This window comes from Malaya genurostris, chromosome 2 (genome assembly GCF_030247185.1).
Source record: "Malaya genurostris strain Urasoe2022 chromosome 2, Malgen_1.1, whole genome shotgun sequence".
Classification (NCBI taxonomy): domain Eukaryota; kingdom Metazoa; phylum Arthropoda; class Insecta; order Diptera; family Culicidae; genus Malaya; species Malaya genurostris.
The window spans coordinates 320,764,568-320,791,816 of record NC_080571.1 but is presented as its reverse complement, the minus strand read 5'-3'; the positions used below and the strand labels follow the sequence as shown (position 1 = coordinate 320,791,816).

The following is a 27,249-nucleotide window of genomic DNA, read 5'->3' as shown; positions in this document are numbered from 1 at the left end:
ATCCAAATATTCGTGAATAATATGTCCAACACGTTCCTTTGATATCTTTAGGGTGTCAGCTATCTCGATCAACTTCACTTTACACTCATTGAAAATCATTTTGTGGATTTTTTTCACGTTTTCATCGGTAACAGCCTCTTTTGGACGTCCACTGCGTTCATCGTCTTCGGTGCTCATATGACCAGTACGAAATTTTGCAAACCACTTACGAATTGTTGCTTCGCCCGGTGCAGAGTCTGGATAACACTCATCAAGCCATTTTTCGGTATCGGCGGCACTTTTTTTTCATCAAAAAGTAGTGTTTCATCAACACACGAAATTCCTTTTTTTCTATTTTTTTCACAATAACAAAAGTAGCTTCACTCAAAATGCAATATCCACAAACTAATAATCAGACAGCTGTCAAATTTATACACGTATCTTTTGAAGGTTGGTACTAACTGAAAATGGTATGGATTTAATTCTAGTGGCGCCCTCTCATAGAAACGATACGAACTTTTCAGCCGATCTGTTAATATGGGCAAATCTATGAGAAAATGCACTCTCCATTGTCTCGGAAATTTCTCACCGATTTCCACAAAATTATATGCAAATAAAAGGTCTTGAAATTCTTTAAAAAGTCCCCGAAAACTCGATCCAGATCCGACTTCCGGTTCCGGTATTACGGCGCAATAAGTGAAAAAATTTCATTCTCATGAGTATTTTTCCACAAGTGATGGCGAAACGAGGTGCAATTTTTTTTAAACTTACTCGTAAATTCATTTAGTTAGCAGATCTTGTTAGTTGGTGGTTACATAAACCTACTTTGGGACTACCAGTCGCCGGTTTCCGGGTCCGAAAGAAATTCTCTTCAATTTCTCAGCAACGGCTAAACCAGTTTCTCACAAATCTTCGTTCTAGAATAAAGCTCTCATTGTCTTGAAAGATACTGTGCAATTTCGTCCAGATCCGACTTCGGGCTCCGAAATTATATAGCGATGAGTGTCAAAACTTTCAAACCGTCATACGAAATGACGATGCAAAACCTTTGCGAACGACAGCGTGCTTGTACAATTTCGTGTAGCGTGCGGTATTGTCACATTTAAATCTTTATGTTTCATGAGAAAGATCTGTAAATCCGTATCGGGAGATAAAAATTCTGTATTAAAAAACTGTATATGAAAATGATAAGAAATAGCACAGCGCAAATAAATGATAAATACTAAAACTATACGATACTTTTTGTTTAGAGATAGCGTTTAATGTAATGTAATTGGCAATAGTTTTTTTGAAGTGGGACTACGTTTTTTTTTTCTAGGTTGGATGCATTCTCAAAATTTCACAACCCGGAAGTTTAAAGAAGTTACTCTAGATTTGATTTCTTAATAACTTTCTCCCTGTTTAAGTACGATCTCTAATTCTTTCACGAAAGAAATGGAAGAAGGTGTAAGGTTGTTGTTGATACCATGTTTATTACGTAAATATTGTTTAAAAATAGGTACAAAAACGAAATATCAAAATCAACTTTATCTAAAAATAGATCCTGTTGCACGTTTGCTAGCTTCAGTCTATGAAAATTCATGAGCGGAGACGCATCGAGTGCGCAGACCGCCAACTATGTCAGGAAAGTGGAACTACACCCGGCATTATTCAACTTGTGCTTCAGTTAATGGCGAATATGAGGTTCCGTTCCTCGAGCCTAAACGCAGAAAAACATCAACAAGTTCTTCTGTGAGCATATCTGCTGCTGGACATTCGCAGTGTGAGTTTAAAGCAAGAACGATTGCTTCATCCTGCTACTGGTTGTTTGCATTGGAGGAACAGAAAACGAAAAGTGGACAACGATGGGGAACAATATATACAGTCAGCCTAATGGCTCTAAATGTTATCTCAAGAACTATTAGGATTACTGTACTACGCTGATACACGTACTATAGTTGAATCACCTTCCTTCTTTTATATTCATAAATCGTTCGTTCTTTCACGCTTGCGAAAGTCGAATTGTGTATTTTGAAAAAAAAAAGGGAATCATTTTCTGACACAATAAGCATTCAGCCGATAAGAAATATCGGTCAGATTTCAGGTGATTAAACTGACTTGTTGACAATCGTGTTGAACAATATTATACTTAAATAAGAGCTTTATTGTTACATGAATAAATAAAACATTGAATATTTAAGACAAACTAACTCTTTAAGACAAAAACGCCGAAGCGCAATGTGCTTTTTAATGTTTAGAACGCAAGCAGTGTACATTTAGAGGTTTTTTTTTTATTGTACTACTAAGTGGCAATAGCAGTGAACTGCTGAAGCACTAATACGTCGAAAAAGAAATATCATGTTATTGTTCGATACTATGAATGTAAACTTTCCGCATTCTAGATCAAACATCTACAAACCTTCAACTGTAACTCAAGTTTTGCTCCCTGTTATTGCTTAAAAGCATTTGAAGAAGCTCACAATATTACACTAGTTGTCAAAGCAAAGTCAATGCTATCCATCGTCATCCATTCACACCCTCAACAGTGCAACCACGTTCCCGCTAACGAGCCACTCCAGTAGAGATGTCCTAGCCTTGGTTGACACTTTCACGTTAAAGAAAGTCATGCCAAACTCGAAAAACAATAAAGTTGTCCTGTCGGCAGTCTACCTTTCAGGCGTCCCCTGAGCTGTAAGTACCATCTCGAGAACAAACTTTTCCTGCAGATCCGTCTGTGCCAGGACAAATGTGTGTGCATACATGCAATTGCTCCTTGGAATGGCAACTTTTTCTCCCATTCCATTCCCATTTGAAACAGAGGAATGTCGTAAATTTGATGGAAAAGGTGCCAGAGCGCCTGCGCTCTATGCAAATGTACGGCACAGCAAGAGCAACTGAGTGGCTAGACTTTACTTCCGCTTCTGCAGTCAAGTTCAATGCTTACGAAAGTGCAGTTCTCCGGGCTGTTGTGAAACCAGTAAGAATTATTTCCCCGCAGCGAAGGTAAAGTTTGTTACGACCGTTTTAGTTCCTTAAGCCATTAGTCTAACTTATTTTGGGGCAATTACGTTTCGGAAATCGGCACAAATCGCACCCATTATCGAAACAATTGACTGCCGGGGTCAGTAAATCATCTCCCGGAGACAGCTCGCTTGGGGTGGAATGATTTGTGATATTTGTTTTGAGGTTATTTTTCCAAAAAAAATAGTTGTTACAATTTGCTATTTTTTCGCTCGACTGTAACATCTCTATACCGACCGGATTTCGCCCTCGAACCGTTCTGACGCTTTGTTGTTCCACCACCGAATTCGATGATTTACGACGCGCGAAAGCAGACGCACCGCGGCACATTCGGCCAACAGCAGCAGCAGGGTGTAGAATAGATGACTGCGACTGGGCGATGATTTACGGACTGCGAAATCCGATTGTGAAAGTTTGTTTTGGCTAAAAGTTTCCGTTCTCATTCGGTTTTGGTCGGGCATCTGTAGTTGCCTAACAGTGCGTAAAAACACTGACCGTCACCATCAGTGACGGTATATTGTACTGTTGACACACCCCTCGGTCGCCAAAATCTCAATCCAAACGTCATTCTGCAGCACTGAACAGCTGTTGAAATTGGTCTAATGCGAATTACCCTTGAATTTCAAATTTTTTTGTGTCATTCGTTCGAGTCATTTTTTCCACTTTCAGCATTTCAGCGACTCCCCACGCTCCCGCCAAACGTTTGTATGATGGATCAAAATAATATAATTAAATGGACAGCGACGGGCTGCTAGGGGTCTCTTCTGTTTTGTTCCACCGTCAAAAAAAACAAAAGAACGAAATCGGATACTGCTCCTAGTTTGTGGATGCCAACAATTAACTCAAACCCCTTGGTTTGCAATTTTTTTTTCTCTCTGTAGTTACTTCAATCCGCAGACGGTCGCCCTTCCAATCTTGATGAGTCCGTGAACGATGGAAATTACTTACGGATCAAGAGTTTATTTATAAGCTTTTTTTTTTGTAACGGTTTTCGAGTTTTTGGATCAATCAACTAACCCAACACGATATCAATCAAAACTTTCTTCTTCAATCGAGAAAAAGGAAAAGCAATTGTGCACTTTTTTTTCTTGCTATCTTTCGTTTCGTCTCGGGGACAGAACATACGACACGGATACCTCTCAAAGTTTCCTTTGTCATTTAGTTAATAATGTGCAGAATTTGATTTAATGTACTTCCCCCTAGTATTTTGAAAAAAAAAAAAACGGCAATGCATGACAACAATAGGGTGAAACCTGAATCGATTTTGGGTTCATATTTTCAAAAAAAAAAAGGATTTCTTTGGCTGGTTTGTGACAGATACGGACGGACGGACTGTGTATGTTTATGATTAATCGTCCCACCATGACAAATCAATTACGGTGACGCCTTAATAGCTGACTATTATTTCGAGCGCAAAAAAAAACATCCCCGGTATCGAGTAACTTAACCTCACATGTTTGTTGTTCTTTTTTCGCTTGCAGTTTGCCGCCTGGGTCGACGCGGTCATCTTCGTGTTCAGCCTGGAAAACGAATCGAGCTTCAACGCCGTGTATACTTACTACACCAAAATGTCCCACTACCGGAACAGTGCCGAGATCCCAATCATCCTGGTAGGAACGCAAGGTAAGACGAGATACTACTACGGAACTGTTAGAGTCGGGGGTCGGTTACATTTACGTTACGTTTGTATTTTCAGATGCCATCAGCGAACGATCACCACGTGTCATCGATGATGCCCGGGCGCGAAAGCTGGCCCTAGATCTGAAACGGTGCTCGTACTATGAAACCTGTGCCACCTACGGTTTGAACGTGGAACGAGTCTTTCAGGATGGTGAGTTTCTTCTAGAGTCAAGCAGATTTTTCCCTTTTCAGTCGACAATTATCAAACAAATTCGCTTACGGTACAGATTAGCCTTCTCCCGAACAATTTCCTTTAGGTCTTTCTATTAGAATCCATTCCCTGTTGAGTGTGAAGCTTAAAACCAAACCTTTGGATTACCAAATATGTTATATATCAATATGAATCACTTTAACGAATCCAATACAAATCGAAAAAGACATCACAGTAACATCATCTCGTGAAAAAAAAGGCTATCAGTTCAGTCATGTTTAATAGTTTGCGTTTAGCGTGTACCCAGACGTGTAATGTCAAAAATAATTGAGCACGATGCCCACCAGCGCTGCCAACTATACCGATTTCTCGGTATTTATACCGATTTTTGGACTCGATACAGGAATACAGATATGCTCCAGTTTTTGTGTTGGATTCCATATGGGTTAACCAGGCGACCTCTTTTTTTTTTTTTTTTTTGGTCGCAAAATCAGTTTCCGCCCTAAACCGATGTTTGATTTTTCGAGAAAGATTTTGTACAGATAGATTTTTCCGCCAAATACAGATTTTTGGAAAAACCAGTTGACAGCACTGATGCCCACATCCAGGTGTGAACATTTTTATATTTAAGTGTGTGTGTTTTTTTTTTCTGACGAAAGTAAATATCGCCTATAATAAATAATGTAGAATTACGCTTTCTTAGGCCTATCGTCTTCACTTTCAAGAATTAGGAACTAGCATTCAACTTTGCTCATGAATGTTATGAATATTTCTGAAAAAATGAAACTTATAGCCTGTGAGGGTTCATATATTAAACGATCTGCCCTTTGCTGTGAACTGCTTTGTGAATAGTTTGAACTTTCAGTCAAAACTTGAAAATTCGATTTTTTTCTAAAAAGTAGTTGAATTTCACTCAACAGGCGAACCGTTCAAAAATTCAACAAATAGAAAGTTCAATTGATAGCTCTCGTTGATGTGAATTACAAGTTACGTTTTTTTATATACTAAATTTTTTTGTTTTGAAGCATTTATTTATTTATTAAACATTTTGATATTGTGTATTTATATCACTGGAACCGTAATCTTTATTACAGTAAACATGAATACAAATGGATTAATTTTTCAAATCAAGAAATTGTAGTACATAATTCGGAACTGTTGGCAGAATTCTAGAACTAGCATTAGGATTAATTTGATTTGTTCTGCGTGCACATTTCGCACACACTTACGTAAGTAGAGATTTTTATAAAACAATGTGTTCTCCTCCGAGTTAGTATCAAATTGCGATTCTAAGCCGTATTCACAGCTAATTTTTTCAGGCAATGTATATCGAGAAATATTCCATATATTTGGAGTTGTTTGGTTCAGTGTACTGATTGGGAAAGCTGTTATATGAGCATTTAAAAAAATGGTAGTGTATTAGTAACCTTTTTTGCCACCGCACTTTACTGTGATGTCCCTCGTGAATCGCAAGAGTGGTCCATATTGATATATAGTATATTTGGGATTACTGCCATGAAACGACAATCAAAACTTATTTTTCTCAATATTTCAATTACCTTTTCTTGTGTTCTGGTTGATAAAAATGATACAATTGAAATATTTGCTATTAGATTTCTATGGTCTCGGTTAGAAAATGATTTTCAACTTTCGGTTGAATCTTATTGGATTCCGTGTCAGTTAATCATGTGATGAGGTTTGTGTCTTCACTAGCGAAGACTCGCCCCGCCAATTTGGCAACCGGCAAGGGTCCTTGCTGTCGTTGGCTGTTTTGGGCTTTCATCCTTGCCTCGTCTCGCCAACCGCACGCATGCATCATGCACAACACTGGCTGGCAGACGTCCCCCTGGCGACGGTACCAACAAACCGCAGCAACCCTTGCGCAAAGCACACGAGTAAATAAATAAGCAAAGCGAAAGAAAATCTGGTACATAAGTGGGGGAAACGATGCACATACACAAAACAACAGACCGTGTATAATTCGTAGAACGTAGAAGCAGCAGCAGCAGCATCAGCGGCAAGCAAAAGCTGTTCCTTTTTGCGTACCAACATTGAGTTGAGGCAGGGAGAAGAAACCTGATTGTACCTTGCTGTGCGCTTTGTTTGGTTATGTTTTCAGTGTTTGGATCGAGTATTTTTTGCCATCGAAAATGCCTTTCTATCGAAGATATTGTAATAATAAGTGCCATTTTTTTCGGTTGAAATCATTTACTAATTATTACCTTCACTCATTGCAGCCTGCCAGAAGATCGTCCAGCAACGTTTATCGACCGGTTCGAACATCACACCGACTAATTCACGACCGACGACGCCACAAGGCACCCGGCTTGGAGTGGCCAGTTTTCATGCATCCGTTCCTAGCCCAACCAATGGGTTTTCGTCTTCCACCGGAAGCCCGGCTAGCGGTCTGACATTAAGCAGTTCCTCGCCAAGCCATCACAACAACCAACAGCAGCAACAGAACCAGCAGGGCAATATGACGCTACCCCATCGGCACCATGTTCTGTCCGCATCGAGCCACCACATTCCGATTAAGCTGAGCTCGGAAATGCTTGCCAGCGAGACCGGTCATCTAATTTCCCAGCGAGAATCACACCCACCGCAGAAATGGGGTACGATTTCCCACGGAACTTCGCAGCAAACTCTGTTGGCCTTGACCAACGAGAACAACAACATCGCTAAATTTGTGCCACCTACCCATCCCGTATCCTGTGACGGGTTACAACCGTTGGGATTGATCCCCGGTAAAGATTCGGGAGGAGGAACCAATGGCAGCGGAAAAGACAAAGAACTTCCGACACCAACCTCAACGCCAACCACATCCCGCAAGAGCCGGCGAAGATCGAATCTGTTCATTCCTTCCTCGTCGAAGAAGGAACAACAGGATAAAATAAAAAATGGTGAACTTGGAAGTGGCCGTGCGATTCCCATCAAGCAAGGTTATTTGTATAAACGAAGCAGCAAATCGCTGAACAAGGAATGGAAAAAGAAATACGTGACACTTTGTGACGACGGCCGGCTGACGTATCATCCGTCGCTGCACGATTACATGGACGACGTTCATGGCAAGGAAGTATCCCTGCAGTATGTTACCGTGAAGGTTCCAGGTCAAAAACCTCGTGGCTCCAAATCGATCATTACCAACAGTGCACTGACGGGAGCTAATCTTCCGCCACCGATGGCAATGAATGGAAAATCCAACGGTTCCCAAACCGGCAGCAACAACAGCAATGGACTGACGGAAGGCATCGGTGGTCTGTCACTGGCAAAAGATCGAAAGCTGACGGAAAAGGTGCTTCTAACTGCGTTTGATACTCTACGGGAACCGGTCAAGTCTAATCCGCAAACGAGTGGCGACGAAGGAATCGTTATCAGCAACAGCAATTCGCAAAGTTTCATCGGTTCGGATGGCAACACCAGCAAGTTGGATGCTCAAACACCGAACGTGAAGAAACGGCACCGGCGGATGAAGAGCAGTGGTGTGGGGAAGAACAACGAGTATGAAGGTACTTGGTCGTTGGTCCGTTGATATGTGTGAACATGCGATAATCTCAGTGTTTCCAAAATCTTTCAGATTCCGATGGGTTCGAGTTCTACATTGTTTCGCTCGACAACAAACAGTGGCACTTTGAGGCTTCCAACTCGGAAGAACGGGACGAGTGGGTGTCCGTGATCGAACAGGAGATCTTCAAATCATTGCAGGGTATCGAATCCTCCAAATCGAAACCACTGAATCCGAGTGATATCGCCTCGATGCAATCGATCCGTAGTCGGGTTCCGGGCAATGGGTACTGCGTGGACTGCGATTCACCGAGTAAGTGTTGCTTGTTCAATTGCTCGATTGTTCGATGTAGGGTCAAATTTTGATTCATGTTTTGTTTTTCAGATCCTGAATGGGCCAGTTTGAATCTGGGAGTTCTGATGTGCATCGAGTGCTCCGGAGTGCATCGAAATCTTGGCTCACATATCAGCAAAGTTCGGTCACTCGGATTGGATGAATGGCCGTAAGTATTTCGATTGTTCCTTTGTTTCGATTGCAATGATTAAATTAACAATCTTTCACCCTGCCAACAGACCTGGTCACCTCAGCGTGATGCTCGCCATCGGTAACAGTCTAGCGAACTCGGTCTGGGAATCGAATACCCGCGGACGCGTCAAGCCTACCCCCGCCAGTTCTCGAGAGGAGAAGGAAGCTTGGATTCGCAATAAGTATGAGGCTAAAGAATTCCTACCCGCCTTCAACCCATCGCCTCCGATCGGGCAGCAACTGCGAGAAGCAGTGGTTCGATCGGACATGAAAGCCATCATCATCCTGCTGGCGAATGCCTCCCAGGAGCACATCAACTCTACCGTTAGCAGTCGAGATTTACGAACACCGCTGCACCTAGCGTGTGCCATTGGAAATTTGGCAATCTCGCAACTGTTGATCTGGGTACGTTTGAAACTTTCTCTCAACTAAACGATAGCAATGCTAACTTTTGTCCACTTTTATTCCAGCACCACGCCAACCTGAAGCACATCGACCACGAGGGCCGATCCTGTTTGACGTATGCCAAAGCGGCCAACTCACTGGCCGCGGCACGCCAAGCTAGCAATACGCCGCACCACGTCAACGTGGAAACGACGGTCGCCCTGGTGGAACTGTTGACCAGCCTCGGTTGCACGGATCCTGCTCCGTTCACGGCCAGTGGCACGTTACCGCGCCGAAGGGAAACCATCGACCAAGGAACATTCGAAAAGTTCTCCTCGAACATAATCTAAGGGACGAAACAAATGATCTGCAAGTGAAACACAACAAATCTAGACTTAAATTATATACGTTCAAAAAACATTGTGATCCCTCTATTTAAACTGACATTCATCAGAAGCAGAACGAGCGAAACTAGTAGCAAACACACACACATACAGAGATAGGAAAGCGCTAGAAATTGGTTTTATTTATCCTTTGTCGAAGGCAAAAACATTTATCGAGTAGCGAGTAGAAGAGAGAACTAATAGTTAACTATTATTTAAGTTGCAATGGCTGAAACCTAGCGATACATACAAGCACCACCCGTTTGTAAGATACCTGATTCACGAAAAATTCAAAAATTTGTTTTTTTATGTATAGGTCTTTGTATTCTATGGTACTAATTTTATGCTTTGATCCCTTGTATAAAAAAAATCCCTCACTAACCGGAAAACGGTTTGTCTGTAGATTCGATTATTCCCTACTTAGATTGAGAGCCAATGTTCGTTTTTAAACCATTATTATAGGAAAAAATGCACCGTTTACTTAAACAAACAAACAAACAAAAGAAACTATCACCATGCAGTACACTGTTGATTTATTCACTATCTCCATTCTTTATTTTGATTGATTTTAGGTTCAATTTACTGTTACTTTAGATTGTATCACAGTTTTAACCCCAACAAACAAACAATAAAATTCCTATATTACACTATGCTCGTTCCATTACTTAATACGATATAAATAAAACAGAAGCTCATTTCACTATGTACTCCCCCCAAAGAATGCCAAATTGTAGCGTGCTGACTAAAAAAAATGTATCAAAAACTTTAAAAAAACGTGCTTAGAATCCAGCAAACTTCGTTCACTCACTGACCCTTAATAATGCCGAAAATGTAACAATTTTTGCAGACCTAATACAGCGATTGATATCCTCAGATAAAAGCACTAAAATCTGTTTAGAAAATAAATCAACCAACGTGGATAACAACCAGTAGCATAAAAGAAAACGGCGAAACGCGACGATTCGGCATTGAAATGCATTAAACCAAAAGCAACCTAAATCGATATGATAGAACACACAGTAGAATTCTTTGGAATAGTAAAACTAAAAAAACCGACCGGTAGCGTAAATCTCAGTTAATGTAGTTATACAACGCCTGTCAATAGAACCTTAGCTAAATGATGATGTTTAGAGACCAGCAGTCGAATTGAATCCTCGGATCCTACCGAACAACCGCTATTGTACTATTGTGTAACCACGTCACGGCACAGTCAGTCCCGTCAGTAGTAGCATTGTGGTAGGATAGTAAAGAGCAACAGTTACAGACTATAAGATAGTACGAAGAAATGAACATGTGGGAGAGAAAATGGCTGGCGCTGGCAGGAAATAAACGAAAATTGTGCGGAATGTGAGCCAGTTTGTTTGTGACACGGTTGTGAGCTAGTTTGAAGAAATCCTAATGCGTTATTTAGTTGTACTAAACCAGTGATTCCCGAACTGGTCCCTACCGCCCACCAGTGGTCAATAAGTCTCAAATAGCGGTCATCACCATTGAAAAAATCTATATGAATAGAGGACCAAGAAAATGTATTCTTGTAGGGAAAATTTTTCATAAAATCATTGCTAAATTACGTCCTGGATCGAGCCAACATATTAGTTGCAAATATGATGTGAGTAGTTAATTATTCAGCTCTTGTGAGATTCATAAGAAATTCAATAAAGTGGGTTTTTTAAAACTTAAAAGGTGCTACAATAAAAAATTGGCCGAAGTCTCTGATAAAATTCAAACCTTATCTATATCGTTCAATTCAAACAGAGCATAGAAAAACTCATGCTTCCTTTTTGAGCAAAGGCGAATATCCAGGCCTTTCGATTGACTCTTTCCATTAAGTTTTGTACCGTTTGCTTGATAACTTTCCTCACCACAAGAACTGCATCTTGTCTGTTTGCCTTGAACTGCATCCCGCTGACAATAACCTGTAGCTTGTTCATGGGTTTGCGCTTGGTCAATATCCAAATATTTCTCTTTTGGGTGTAGCTCGAAAGTCTTGAAAAATGATGCCAAGATGACTAATCCGGCTAAAACAGAGCGAAGCACTTGCACAGGTTGAAGAAAAAAAACAAAAAATTGATTGAATGTTACATTTGAATTGCCATTTGAACAGATTGCTTACCACACTAGATATTTATTTGCGAACTTCGACAGCTCAAAGTACTAGAAAATCTCTCCTCCGTAATCTGGCCGTAAAATATTTCTGTTCAAAGTCTCCATGTAGGTTCCATCATTCTGTACCTTGTAGTTAAACTTCTCCAGCTGCTTGCTTACATATGTAGTTTGTTTGATAAAACAAATAATAAGGATTAGCTAATCTATTAATAATGCAAGGAATATTACAAAAGATTTTTATGAAAAGATAACAAAATTAAGTTAAGCCGAAATACTTAATCTATTTGAATATTTCTTAATTTTCATATTTGAAAAGAGTTTTTACTTACAAACCAATTCGCACCCTCTCATTATGCTACTAATGCAGAAGGCGATGGGTACTCAGTCAACGCCGTTCCATTGACCAAATGTCATCATAGACACACGAGGAGGCATGAGATAGCAACTTGTGAGCACTTAGTTATCTCACCGTTGGACGACCTTCTGAAATATATTTACCAGATCTAAGCCTATTCTCAGAAAGAACCAGAAATACTTCCAGTGGTATTTAAACTAAGACTAAAAAGTAAAAAAATGAAGTATTTATACTATTTTGAGCGCCTAGATCGGGCACGGGGTTGAATCGGACAGCTGGAATATCTTCTAAAGCAGCGATTCACCCTTATTCTGAATTTCGATCGAATCGGATTTGGTCGATCGAATGTAAAAATTTGCATTCTCTAATTCGATCGAGTGATGCTTTTGTATGGAAAACTCGAACTCGTTCGAGATATAGATTGCAAAATTTGGCATTCGTTCGAAACAATCCGATTCGAACGAAATACAGAATCGGGGTGATTATTTCGATCCAAGTACACTGGAACCACAATTTACGCGCAGAGCTGGGGGTGCGTAAATTCAATAAAATATTGCGTTATTTCCAATTTTTCTCGCACAAAAAAGGTTTTTCAAATTTCATTTGATTTTAATGTAAATAACATGAATAATCCTACTACGTCCGATGCTTTAGCGTCTGAGGACCCTCTGAGTATGTTCTGAGTCTATGGAAATGCTTAAGAGATGTTCCAATATCCGAGAACTACTTGAAGCATTGGCCTTAGGGACACTTACACTGTGTCACAGCAAGAACTACAACGGCTAATGCCTTTTCTGTTTGTGGTTTATACTTTTAGAGCTACACATTGCTTATTTGTCTATTTATAACTGATAGGTTCTCAGTCGCCTTAGAACTTCGGTATAAAACAGGTCTTAAGATCTACTCGAGCATTCAGCATCGTATAGTTTTTCAATGCTGTTCGTATTCGTAGAACCACAACTCTAGGTAGTTTTTGGATGGCCTAGAGCAATCACAATTGTCCTGTTGATCGCATGTGGCATCATGAACATGGTCCGAGAACGATAAGTTCGTTAATGCACTTGCGTTACATTGATAGATCTCAAGGCCTGAACTTCAGGTAGATGGATAATCGGTTACGTTGGTAGACCTTAAGGCCTTTTCCAAGGAGGCTTTGGATGTGCAAGTTCTTCTACAGATCTTATTACAGTATGTCAATTTTCTGTGGATAGTACTACGAGTACATACCGCACTCAATAGTCATATAAAAGTGATTATATACAATATTTGCTTTCCAGATAGTTCTTGGATGCCCACGATGTTATTTAGATTCATTGAAACTAAACAATTCATGATTGTACATTTCACAATATTCAATTCACTGAAGCATGCTAGATTGTTTTGTATAAGCTATTTCAAATAAAACGCGTAAAAAAGTCGCGTAAATTAAATTCGCGTAAATTGGGCGTCAATTTTTTGTAAACGCCCCTTCTTATGACAGACAGGCGTCAGTTAGCTGATTGACGCTGAGTTATGACGGTCTGGTTAGTGTTTTTTTTTCGAAGGTTCATTACGTGTTGAATCCAGTGATTGTTGAGTGCTTTCAATTACGTGGAAAATAAAATTTTTATTCCGTCTCGAAAATGAATTGTCTATGCGAAACTAAACCGGGCACATAAATTGTTACAAAAATTTCTAAAACATACCTAAAGTAATTATCATCGATCAGTCAAATTCGAATGCAATCTAATCTAAGACGTAACCCACGTAGTTTCTGGCGGTTTGTGAACTCTAAAAGGAAATGCTCATCCATTCCGGCAAATGTTTTTCTTCATAATGAGGTTGCATCGTCAGTTTCAGAATGCTGCGAGTTGTTTGCAAAACACTTCGCAGGTGTTTACTCACTAAATTTGACGTCTTTAAATGAGGCTGAAGAAGCTACTACCTACGTTCCCGTGGATATGGTGAATTTGAGCACTTTTATCGTTACTCCAGAGTTGGTTGAAAAAGCTGCAAAAGAAATTGAAATGCTCGTTCGCTCCCGGGCCTGATGGATTACCCGCTGCTATTTTAACTCGTTGTATTACTGCCTTAGCAGAACCGCTTAGCACTATTTTCGATCGATCGTTTGAACTAGCAAAATTCCCACTTGTATGGAAGCAATCATTCATGTGCCCCGTATTCAAGAATGGGGATCGACGAAATGTGGCAAATTATCGCGGGATAACCTCTCTGCTTCTTCAAAACTTTTTGAAATTATCGTCAGCGAGGCTATTATGGATCGTGGTTCTCTCCCCTACTTCTATGTATGAGATTCGATGCGGACTCACCTGATGGCGACATGCTCGCAAAAAAGGATGTTGCCAATGATTTGTTCGGGAAATGTGAGAGCTGGATATCTCGTTAATATGATGTCTTTGGTTTATGCCAGGACGATCAGTTACAACTAATTTAATGACGTTTACGTCAAAGTGCATCGCTTACATGGAGACTTAGGCACAGATGGATGTAATCTACACGGATCTTAAAGCTGCTTTTGACAAAATTGACCATAAAATACTGTTGTGCAAATTGTCTCATCTCGGGTTTTCTGCTCAGCTTTTGTCGTGGTTAAACTCGTATCTTTCTGGCAGAATTTTACGAGTAAAATTGGATAATTGTACGTCATCGCAATTTTCGAAAAGTTCTGGAGTTCCACAAGGCAGTAATTTGGGACCATTGCTATTCACACTGTTCTTCAATGATGTTTCATTGTCTCTGGGAGATGGTTTCAAACTGATATATGCAGACGACTTAAAATTGTATGTCGTAGTTCCAACTGTGGAGGATTGTCGGCGATTACAGCATCAACTACAACTCTTCGTCGATTGGTGCTGCGTGAATAAACTTTTTATCAACGTTTCAAAGTGTCAGGTGATGACGTTTCATCGTAATATGCATCCTGTTAAATTCGACTACTGTATTGGTCGTTCAGTCCTAACTAGAGTGAACCTGGTGAATGATTTGGGATACCAAATGGATGAAAAATTGACATTCGATTCACTTCGATCATTAATAATCACGAAAACGTTACGTCAATTGGGACTCATTACTAAAATCGCTAAGGAATTCAAAGATCCACACTGTTTGAAGGCTTTGTACTGATCACTGGCTCGGCCAATCCTTGAGACCGCGTCAGTTATTTGGTTTCCTCATCAAATTTCGTGGTACATGCGAATTGAACGTGTTCAAAACCGCTTCGTTCGTTTGGAACTGCGACACCTGCCGTGGCGAGATCCAGCAAATTTGCCACCCTATCCTGATAGATGTAAACAAATTGGAATCGATACTTTGCAACGTCGCCGAAAAATTCAGCAAGCATTGTTCGTCGCAAAATTGATCAACGGAGAGATTGATGCACCTGAGTTACGTTGTGAAATGAATTTTCGGGCACCCAGTAGAACACTGCGAAATGCAACTCTGCTTCAGCACAGATTCCACAGGACTCTTTTCGGATATAATGAACCGATAGCCGCTTGTATTCGAACGTTCACTACAATCGAAGATTATTTTGAGTTTGGTGAATCCTCTAGTCGCTTTGCTAGTTAAATTAAACGATGTGCCATTATGTTTTGACAATGTTTTACAATATTTATTTTTTATGTTATTCATTTAGTATGTAGTTAGCCGTTTTAAGATTATTGTAGTTGTTTTGTTCTTGTTTTTGTTCCTGTAACTGTTTTAAAAGATGGTGGTTTTTACGCCCGTATGAGAATGACAAACAAGACTCAACTCAAATGGGCTTTTTCCCACCCTATCTGTCCATTTAGATTCGTTTATCCGATGGACATAAACAGAAATAAATAAACAAATAAATAAATATTCTTGTCTATATTTCAATGCTACTTCTTATCAATTATTAAAACTAGATTTACTATAAATTGAATCAAAACGTTCATTGTATGTAGCGAAACAATCAAATAGTCTTCAATAAAAAGTTTCAACATCACTTATTTCGTACTACAGGACGTAGTTTCGAGACAATACCTATATTCCCAGTGAGCAGGACTAAGTCTCACGCAAGGTTGAAACCAAAGACAATCCATTCGAACACGAATTTCACTTCTTTTGCGCTCACTAAGTTATCTTAAGATTTGGCACCCTACTTTGTAGTCCGGTTTAGCGCCGCAGTTCCTAATAAATAAAATTCTGGATTTTTCTCATCAAAAAATAATACCTGTTTTTCCGAGTTACTAAATAGGAGTTGTAGCCTAAAATTCAAGCTACACATCTGCATAGAAACAAAAAAAACTTAAGGAGCGGGTAGGGTCTAACACTTTTGAAAAATGTTTTTTTGTGTATTTACTTATAGAAAAACTGTGAAATTTTCAAGCCTATAGGAACAAAACTTAGCCAGTTATGAGCCTTTATCTTTGCTTATCTCATATTGCGAAGAGACAAGAGCTTGGCGCACAGACCCAAGACTTCTACTTCGTTTGACTTAAAAACTTGACAAAACATTCTTGAAATGTTTCTTTATAACAAATTATAAAAGAAAAAATATTATTTTTTGAAAATGTTAGACCCTGCGGTCTTCCTTGAGTAGAAAATTTTTTCCATTGATTTTATAGACAAAAAACTTTCAGCGCGTTTTTCTCGTAAGCAGGTTTTGGAAACCCGTGTCCATCATCATTCAAAAACTAATGAACCAATTTTTTTAAAAATTTACACACACTTTCTACATATAAAAAAACCATACCCCAATGCTTTCCTTCTCGTTGTTTGTTACTTTGTGAAGGTTTTACAGTTACAAAACGGTTGATTTTTTCGTGAAAAATCGTTGTTTTCACTTTGACAACCACCAAAAATTGAAAAAAAAATAAAAAAAATCAAACATAAATGTTGGGGTCTAAAGAAACTTCGACCCCCTATAACTAACCGTCTGAATCGTACAAAAATGTTCTGAATAGTTACCAACATTACGAATGTCGTCACACTTGTTATAGGCACTTCACAGTGAATAGTAGTACAGAAATCTACGCACACTTACATTTTTTTATTTGGTCCTCACAAAAGTAAATTCTCGGGAATGGTAATCCCTCTTAGAGAGCAAATTTTTGATAGAAGAAGAAGCTTCTCAATGAACAAATCAATCACGAAATTGTCCTTTTTATCCTTGCTAAAGTTTTAAAACGCTCTCCGTGGTGGAAGTTTTTGCTTTTAGACTCTTAGATCGAACTAGTACAAACTTTTTCAAACAAGCTGTGTAAAGCATACAAGTGAAAATCCATTAAAAATCACCGTTCCGTACGACTTTGCACGCATTAATTACCATTGTATGGAAACTCGAACGCAAGAGCCCATTAGCAACTGCTGGGCTGCTCGAAACGCCTCTACAGGAGACTTACTACTTGGTGTTTGCTTTTTAAATTGCTTACACACATTGAAATCTCTACTTGGATGTCTGTTCTCTGTGCTTAGACCTCTTACCTACAAAAATCTGCTGTCATCAAATATTTACTTGTACTGATATATCAGTAGAAAAGGAACGGTTGTTCTAAACTCGCTAAAAAATAAAAAAATTACCGAATAAAGTTTAGTGTTTGCCTCGGAGGGTTTTTTCTTCTTCAAATTGCCATTTTTTTACGTTTCGTCTTCGACTCATCAGTGCGTAGCAGTTTATGTTTAACTTCTAGCGCGACCTAACGGCTCAACATAAACCGCTAGGCATTTTCGTTATTTTCATTTATCAGTCGTTTTCTAGTGTGTCTTTCGATGAGTATTGATAAAAAGCTGTACTTGACGACTGTACTCCAAACTTATCCAGTTTGTAGATGCTCGCTTGCGATATAATGCTGTATCTTTAGCCTCCAAAGCCTCAGTTCAGTAAAATTATTTCACAAATTAGAGATTGCAGGCTCTGGGGTTTACTAGATTTAACAAGATAATCTATGATCTAAACAAAATTCGTCCGTGAATGGTCCATTGCTACTAATGATATCGACAACTGACAACTGCACAACAAAGCGAATGTACACAAAACATTCTTGAGCTTGAGCTTGAGCTTGAGCGACCACCCCTGGTTGCTACTCCGTTACTGATCGGGATTAGCTGAAATTGTACAGGGAATTTCTAGATGATCCGACCTGGGACTGGTAAATCATCCTTCAATGTACATCTTCTGGTAATCCCAGAATTCATTGATCAGTACCGGCGCCGGCCAGGCCCGAACGAAGATCGTCTAAGGAATGGGAAGGGATGTTAGTCCAACACTTGTTGTTACTAGAGGCCGTATATACTACTGCGCACTCCACAAGTGTCACGGGAGAAGGATATTTGTGAGTAAAAATTTCAGTATTGGTAGTATTCGCGCGCGACTTAATATGTTCCGGTTTCAAGATGCTCGGATGCACCAGATTAAAACTCACTGACTTCCCGAGCGAACGTTTCAACAATATCCTATATTGAAGTCCCGGGAAGTCTTGATTCACAGCTCTTATTTGAGAAAACTGAAGAAAAATTTGAAATACTATCGCGTACAGAATAAAAAGTACGTTATTAAAAATACGTGATACAAAATAAACGAGAGAATAGAATTTAGACAAAATAGTTGATTCATTGCATTGACATATTCTAAAAAGTTGTTATGAAATCATTTTAAATCAACAAATAAAGGTCAACAGATTTCACGCGCGTCTTGATTCTGTATTATTTCCGCTTTATTATTTTAATTATTTATTAAAATTAATAATTGGCTATATTGGTTGATCTGGGAACCCGGCTATCGAGAAAAATATTAATTTATTGTTTGAATATAATTGTATTAATATATCGAGTGTTTTTTTTTACTATGTATTCAATATATTGATATATGTTATCTCTGTTATTAACTTTGTAATATCAACGGATTTGCGCAATAGTTATTTTTATCATTTAATTTATAATCCTGAAAGACAATCAATAACATGGAAGAAGAAAACATTCCCAATAAAACTTTTCTCCGAAGCTAGACGGAAATTGATAGGTTGAATGAAGAGATAATTTAGTAAAATAGAGTAATCAGAAGTGAAACATTGAAAATATCTGATAACTGAAAGGAAAAAGAAGCTCCTGCAATTGTCGCCTTTTACGACATTGAAGCAGGAACCCAGTGGATCTATTCTTGGTTCATTTTTTCCGCCGGATTCCACAAGGCATCTAGGCTGGTACTGTCCGGAGAGAGCTAATAGGTACTATCAATCTCCTAGTGGACCCCAGCCCCTCGAATGTACACAAAACATTCTGGAGAAAAACTAAACCTCATACGATTAATTTCGATGAAGAGTTACACAACTTTTTTAGGTCTTGTTCTCAAAAGATATGTTTAAATCCATCGATTTAATCCGCTTAGACTGCTGTAGACTGTTATTTTCCAAGCAGTATAAATGTCATTAGTTATGTGCTCTGCAATACTCAGTAGAAAACAATGCCAATGTCAAATTTCTTAACAAAGAAGCAGGGATGTCAGGTTCACAGATTAATCTGTGTTTCACAGATTTTGAATTTTCTGCACAGTTTTTTAAAATGACACAGATTTTCACAGATTTCTGAAAATGATCACAGATTTTCACAGATTCTGGAATAAATCACAGCGTGTTATTAGTGAACCTTTTTTTTTCGCTCGCTAAATTCGATCTGGTATAATGGTACGGAAAATGGGTAGCGAGACCTTTTTTTTTTGCTCACCAAATTTATTTTGAACTGCTATTGGGGTACGGAAAACGGTCCCAGATTTTCACAGACAGGTTTTAGGTTTGATCACAAATTTTTGAAAAAATAACCTGACATCCCTGCGAACAAGCTAAATTTTAAGCACAGACTAACAGACAGGACACTCAAATTAGATTCTTCAATCATTTTAACGGTCATTTCGAATATTCCTTTATTTGGGACAGTACTCACATGTGTCATGATGGCGCCACGTTACTCTATCAAAAACATCCTGTCTGTCATCTAGACTTTGTTTATTTTTTTCATTTACCAACAGAGTTGCCATTCATACAGAATTACCTGTAATGTATTGATTTGTATACGTCCATGCGAATTTCATGCAGGATACAGATTTAATACATATTGCCAAAACTATACACATAATTGTGCCTACTTCTCATCCTCCAACGCAATACAAAATCGAACCCGTTTTGTTACAATATTTACTTGCTTCTGGTCTGCCGTGGTCTGTTTTCGGGTGAAAACTACCAACACAATAAAAATAGTCTAGATGAACAACGTTGAGTCAAATAAATGGTTACCTTCCAACATCGCGAAAAAGTTAAATATATTATCAACGTTATCCAATAATTTATTGTGACGATTCATTTTCAAATATTTTGATGAAATCAGGCATCCCTGCAAGCAGCTGATCGGTGTTGACAAACGAGGGGAAACCAACTAGTAAAAAAAACTTGTACATAACACAAGGGGTGTACAGATAGTAAATAGTTCGCGCAGTACAATATAGGTGGAACTAGTGCATAACGAAAAATTATTTTTATAAGAATTTACTCATACTGTCATGTCTGTTAGTCTGTGTTTTAAGCGCATGGCCATGATTAGAGCACAGACTAACAGACAGGACACTCAAATTAGATTCTTCAATCATTTTAACTGTCATTTCGAATATTCCTTTATTTGGGACAGTACTCACATGTGTCATGATGGCGCCACGTTACCCTATCAAAAACATCCTGTCTGTCATCTAGTCTGTGTTTATTTTTTTCATTTACCAACAGAGTTGCCATTTATACAGAATTACCTGTAATGTATTGATATGTATTTGCATTTGTATGCGAATTTCATGCAGGATACAGATTTAATACATATTGCCAAAACTATATACAAAATTGTGCCTACCTCTCATCCTTCAACGCAATACAAAATCGAACCCGTTTAGTGGCAATATTTACTTGCTTCTGATCTGCCGCCACTTAATTTCGGGTGAAAATTACCAACACAATAAAAAAATAGTCTAGATGAACAATGTTGAGAAAAATAAATGGTTACCTTCCAACATCGCGAAAAAGTTAAATATATTATCAACGTAATCCAATAATTTATTGTGACGATTCATTTTCAAATATTTTGATGAAATCAGGCATCCCTGCAAGCAGCTGATCGGTGTTGACAAACGAGGGGGAACCAACTAGTAAATTAACTTTTACATAACACAAGGGGTGTACCGATAGTAAATAGTTCGCGCAGTATAATATAGGTGGAACTAGCACAGACTAACAGACATGACAGTATGAGTAAGTTCTTATAAAAAATAATTTTTCGTGATGCACTAGCTCCACCTATATTGTACTGCGCGAACTATTTACTATCTGTACACCCCTTGTGTTATGTAAAAGTTTTTTTACTAGTTGGTTTCCCCTCGTTTGTCAACACCGATCAGCTGCTTGCAGGGATGCCTGATTTCATCAAAATATTTGAAAATGAATCGTCACAATAAATTATTGGATTACGTTGATAATATATTTAACTTTTTCGCGATGTTGGAAGGTAACCATTTATTTGACTCAACGTTGTTCATCTAGACTATTTTTTATTGTGTTGGTAGTTTTCACCAGAAATTAAGTGGCGACAGACCAGAAGCAAGTAAATAATGTAACAAAACGGGTTCAATGATGTCTTGCGTTGGAGGATGAGATGTAGGCACAATTATGTAAATAGTTTTGGAAATATGTATTAAATCTGTATCCTGCATGAAATTCGCATGGACGTATACAAATCAATACATTACAGGTAATTCTGTATGAATGGCCACTCTGTTGGTAAATGAAAAAAATAAACACAGTCTAGATGACAGACAGGATGTTTTTGATAGGGTAACGTGGCGCCATCATGACACATGTGAGTACTGTCCCAAATAAAGTAATATTCGAAATGACCGTTAAAATGATTGAAAAATCTAATTTGAGTGTCCTGTCTGTTAGTCTGTGGAACTAGTGCATCACGAAAAATTATTTTTTATAAGAATTTACTCATACTGTCATGTCTGTTAGTCTGTGATTAGAGTAGCTCGATGGTTGTATAGTTCTACAACCAATGGATTCAAGTTCATTCATTGGTTCGAAGACTAGCTTTGAGTTCAATCATTTACATCAATAGATAGCTGACATAATCTGTTGTTATTCTTTTGCACGCCGAAGATGATCCCAGAAAACAGACATCCAAGCGAAAGCATTTAAATATGTTCCAATTTTGATTATATCACTATTCTATGCAAGTTGGTGACGAAGCATTTTTACGTGATTACGTGATGAAGCATTTTTTAATGATTAGTTTATATACTGCCGCTCTACGCATAATTGTCCCATATTCTATAGGATTTCCTATATATATGAGACGATTATGCGCAGAACGGTAGTATATTACTAGAGTGAAAAAATTACCATCTGTTTTTCTGTGAAAAAAAAAAAATTAAATCACTTTCTTCTCACATTGTGTCCCCAACTACAATGTGTATGTAAGAACTTTGAATACAATCAACCGATTTACGCCTCGGCCAGCTGATTCGTCCGTAAGTCTGGAGGCTTGCTCTTATATACGAAATCCTTATCATTCTGCGATTGATGCATTATAATACCGTTACTCGAGTGTTTCTGTATATAAGATCATTATGTTCGCCGTGTTCTCTTCAATACGACGTAGTTCCTCGGTTCGAGTAGTGTACGGCAGCTAAGTTCCGCAAAAAAATGGCTCGTTACGAGGAAAAATCGAAAACATGGTACGGCCCGATCCGTCCCAGCATCCTAAATCCGGAGGCCAATTTCGGTCAAGTAATTCTTCACCTGTTGGCCCGAGCACCGAGCAAAGTAATTCAGATCAATGCCGACACCGGCCGGGAGATAACGTGTGCGGAAATGAGACAGCTAATCGTTCGAGTGGCCTTGAACCTACCCAAGCAGGTGGACAACCTTCGGGTGGGCGAGCTGGTTTCATTAGTTTGCTGCAACAGTGACAATGTGGTTCCGGTGTTTGTTGGTTGCTTGACGATTGGATTGGCCGTGAATCCGTTGGCGCCGGTATTCAACAAGGAAGATTTGGCACATATGATGAAACAGAGTCAGTCGAGGATCGTGTTTTGTGATATAGAAAATCGGGCCGTTGTTCAAGAAGCCATTAAACTGGCAGGTATTCCTGGAGCTAAACTTTTTGTCATGGGCAAGGCAAATGGGAGTGCTAGGTCGGTTGATGATTTACTTGCACCAGTTGACGGAGAGAATAGTTTTGAGCCGGAATATTTGGGTGATTCGAAGAAGCTAACCGGTATGGTACTTTGTTCTTCTGGTACCACAGGACTTCCGAAAGGGGTATGCTTGTCACATGCCCATCTGCTCGAAGGAGATGTATTTACCGAGTAAGTTCGACATAAAACCGTTTCTAAATGATTATTTGATTAACCCGTCGCTTTTTGTAGTGATCTGGCAGCTGGACCGATTTTCAACTTTAGTCCACTCTTTTGGGCAACGGGAATGTTCGCTATGCTCACCTCTCTGTACTGTACCCGACCACGTGTCATCACCACCAAATCTTTCACCGAAGAAACTCTCATCTCCATTATCGAAACGTACAAAATAGAGGATATTTTTACGCCTCCTTCATACATTTCGGTACTGCAAAGTCATCCCAAATTCCCAACTGCGAACTTCGGTAGCATCAAACGTTGGTCTATGGGAGGAGCTATGGTTTCGGAGGAATTGCGTACTTGTTTGGGATCTAGATTTCCCAAAGGTATCGCCAAACCAGTCTACGGGACATCGGAAATTGGTTTCATAACATCAGCAAAGGGCTCATTTATACCGGGATCTGTTGGTACACTAGTTTCGAATTTACAAATGAAAATTGTTGATGAAGACGGTGTAAGGAAAGGACCCGGAGAACCCGGAGAAATTCATGCCAAGTACAAACATAGATTTCTGGTGAGTACATGGGACAATGCAATGCAATCGTGTTAGCTATAATGTACACTTTTTCCCTTCCAGGGCTATTTAAACAACGCAGAAGCAACGCGGGAAGCTTTCGACGAAGATGGTTTCTTCAAAACCGGTGACATTGGTTACTTCGACCGGGATGGGTATCTGTACGTCATTGATCGAATCAAGGACATTATAAAGTACAAAAACTACCAAATTTCACCCTCTGAATTGGAAGCCATCATTGAGAAAATCGATGGAGTGAAGCAGGTGTGTGTCTGTGGTGTAACCGTGGCCGATCAATCGACAGATCTACCAACGGCAATGATTGTTAGACAGCCGGGATCTACTCTGACGGAGAAGCAAGTCATCGCAATCGTTGATGGTCAGGTTAGCGATCACAAAAAACTACGCGGAGGTGTTTATTTCGTACAACACTTGCCAACGTCGGCTGCTGGAAAAATTTTACGAAGGGCCGTCAAACAGTTGATTTTAGATAACCAAGTCAACAAATGATCGCATATTTTGTTCCATACTCAACACTGTTTCAGTTATAAATTAATGGAATCAGACTACAGTAGATTGGGTCTCGTTAAGATGATGTTCCTAAGTAGAACGAGCTTAGAGCAATTTCGTTTTAATCTTGTTTATACTTCTGTTGTAGATAAGATTAGGTATCTTAAGCTTTGAGAGAAATACTTTATTTTTTGGAGATATTGTTGTTCACAATACATTATTGTTTTAAAAATTTATAAAAAAAAATAAATTTATAATTTTCAAACCGGGGTTTGTATATTAAACGCAACTCGAATTTGCAATAAACTTTTTTTTTTACTTGGACAGCCCTATGAGATTGTTTGAACTATCGATATGTAACCTAAGTGAAACAATTTCATTTAAACACTCCTACTAGCCTATTGATATTATCGCTTTACTCTTCAGTCTGTACTCTCCAATCTTTGCTCCTTACTTTACTCTTCAATTTTAATCGTTACTGTTCATATTCCGTTCTTTGTTCTTTACTTTTCAAGCTTCGTTCTGCACTTCATCTTTTCTCTTTATTCTACTATTTTCGTTTTTTCTCTTCCCTCTTTGCTTGTTGTTTTTCTCACACAAATGTATTTCACACATAAAATCCGTTTTGTAAGCAAATATCTAGTTAGTTAGTTCAAATTTTTAGATTTTTTTTACGTATTACGAAGATTGTTATTTCTTATTGTTTATATATATTATTGTGAGACGTATTAAGTTACTGTGTTCGGTATGATGATGATGGATTTTTAGTTTGTTTGAGAGTTAAAAATAATGAGCAGTCTACAAACGTTTGAGCCTCGCGCGCGAAGCAGGTAGTGACTATTTGGAAAGCGAACAGAACTGGCCGAAGGGGCTGTCCATAAAAGACGTCACGCCGCAAGGGGGAGGGGGGTGTTTCATAAAACGTGACCTTTTGTGACAGGGGGAAGGGGGGGGGGGGGGTTTTTGGAATGTGACGTCCAATATTTTCAATGAGCGCATTTTTGAAATACATAATTATATTACTGCTTTGCCCTATTTCCTGAAAAAATCTCCACAATAAACGTTTACATTCTATAGAAAAACGTGTATTTGTTGATGTAAAAGCTTCTTCTTGTAAGTTCGGAAATGAATGATTCAGCAAAAGTGCACGGAGGAGCGAGTAAATTAGCGAAATTATTAAATTTTGCCTAATATGAGTAAAGCAGAAAAAGATGCCTTCAAACGGTTTAACTTAAGTTATGCACTGACAATTTTTTCAGTAATTTGATTTTCTAGCATTGATAATAGTATATGAAAAGAATTTCTCTTATCTGATTCTGATGCAGTTTATTCAATTGTACTCCATTTGAAAAAGGGCGGGAGATCAACGATTTCAGACGTAGATCATGTCATTTCTTATCTTGATCATATGTGATTTTCCTCCACCAACATCAAAGCTTATCGAGTCTTCCAATGATTGAATTTACATAAATCAAGAATCATTTTATCTCAAAAAAACTACCCATTGCGTGACGGAAGATCAGTACCGATATTGATCGATGTGATTTAAAATTCACTGATCAACTGATCTTGAAAAGATTCTTCGGCAGTGATCTCGTTTTGATGTGGTTTTGGTCTTTATTTTCTCAGCCCTGTATGCTACACTAAGGAAATATTATTGTTTAACTAAAACAATAATATATCTGTGTACCCCTAGGAGGAATAAAACAGATGATTTAAATGTTTCTTCAATTCCAACCAAATACTTTTCATTATTTTTACGTTTCGTCTTTGACTCATCAGTGCAGAGCAGTTCAAATTGAACTGCTTAGTGCTAAACTCGGCAGTTCAATTTGAACCGCTAAGCAGACGTAAAGTTTCTGCTATTTACAGAACACTTTTTGTTTTGCAACGAAGTGCAATGTCTTTTCTGACGTGCCGAACGAAAACGTGTTGTCGACTATTTCTGGCCGATGCAGGTATGGTCATTTAGGGGTTAGCCAAATTTTGTGCTAGGGCACATAACCGTTTTCATTATTTTTACGTTTCGTCTTTGACTCATCAGTGCAGAGCAGTTCAAATTGAACTGCTTAGTGCTAAACTCGGCAGTTCAATTTGAACCGCTTTCGTTCGGCACGTCAGAAAAGACATTGCACTTCGTTGCAAAACAAAAAGTGTTCTGTAAATAGCAGAAACTTTACGTCTGCTTAGCGGTTCAAATTGAACTGCCGAGTTTAGCACTAAGCAGTTCAATTTGAACTGCTCTGCACTGATGAGTCAAAGACGAAACGTAAAAATAATGAAAACGGTTATGTGCCCTAGCACAAAATTTGGCTAACCCCTAAATGACCATACCTGCATCGGCCAGAAATAGTCGACAACACGTTTTCGTTCGGCACGTCAGAAAAGACATTGCACTTCGTTGCAAAACAAAAAGTGTTCTGTAAATAGCAGAAACTTTACGTCTGCTTAGCGGTTCAAATTGAACTGCCGAGTTTAGCACTAAGCAGTTCAATTTGAACTGCTCTGCACTGATGAGTCAAAGACGAAACGTAAAAATAATGAAAACGGTTATGTGCCCTAGCACAAAATTTGGCTAACCCCTAAATGACAAATACTTTTGTTAATTTATATAATTGATATTAATAAAATAATTCCGATGATTTTGTAGTTTTAGGGATATTTTTCAATCTAATGACAGGATGTAATTAATAAATCGATTTTCCCCTCATATTGTATGGTTTGTCATACATATTGAGAATGTATTGAGATGA

The 27,249-nt window shown here is 38.7% G+C and overlaps 2 protein-coding genes across 3 annotated transcripts in view; both read left to right on the top strand.

The window, feature by feature from the left end:
• LOC131431283 (centaurin-gamma-1A) overlaps positions 1 to 10,955 on the top strand; it is a 378,759-nt gene extending 367,804 nt beyond the window's left edge. For both annotated transcript variants that reach the window (XM_058596897.1, XM_058596898.1), the window contains exons 3-9: positions 4,461 to 4,602; positions 4,676 to 4,810; positions 7,048 to 8,316; positions 8,385 to 8,624; positions 8,697 to 8,814; positions 8,885 to 9,242; positions 9,308 to 10,955. In XM_058596897.1, coding sequence (XP_058452880.1) covers positions 4,461 to 4,602; positions 4,676 to 4,810; positions 7,048 to 8,316; positions 8,385 to 8,624; positions 8,697 to 8,814; positions 8,885 to 9,242; positions 9,308 to 9,571 — 2,526 coding nt within the window. In that variant the 3' untranslated portion in view covers positions 9,572 to 10,955. The remainder of the gene's footprint in view (positions 1 to 4,460; positions 4,603 to 4,675; positions 4,811 to 7,047; positions 8,317 to 8,384; positions 8,625 to 8,696; positions 8,815 to 8,884; positions 9,243 to 9,307) is intronic.
• Positions 10,956 to 22,522: 11,567 nt separating this feature from the next.
• On the top strand, positions 22,523 to 24,760 carry LOC131431280 (uncharacterized). Its single transcript, XM_058596895.1, has 3 exons — positions 22,523 to 23,424; positions 23,485 to 23,986; positions 24,050 to 24,760. The coding sequence occupies exons 1-3, from the start codon at positions 22,760 to 22,762 to the stop codon at positions 24,494 to 24,496; spliced, it is 1,614 nt and encodes a 537-aa protein (XP_058452878.1). The 5' UTR covers positions 22,523 to 22,759; the 3' UTR covers positions 24,497 to 24,760.
• Positions 24,761 to 27,249: the final 2,489 nt, after the last annotated feature.

Bases quoted from the DNA above. Each gene is read 5' to 3' on its own strand.
- LOC131431280 (XM_058596895.1), top strand. From the start codon at position 22,760: ATGGCTCGTTACGAGGAAAAATCGAAAACATGGTACGGCCCGATCCGT. The intron at 23,425-23,484 runs GTAAGTTCGACA...CGCTTTTTGTAG, and splicing joins GAAGGAGATGTATTTACCGA to TGATCTGGCAGCTGGACCGA. The intron at 23,987-24,049 runs GTGAGTACATGG...TTTCCCTTCCAG, and splicing joins AGTACAAACATAGATTTCTG to GGCTATTTAAACAACGCAGA.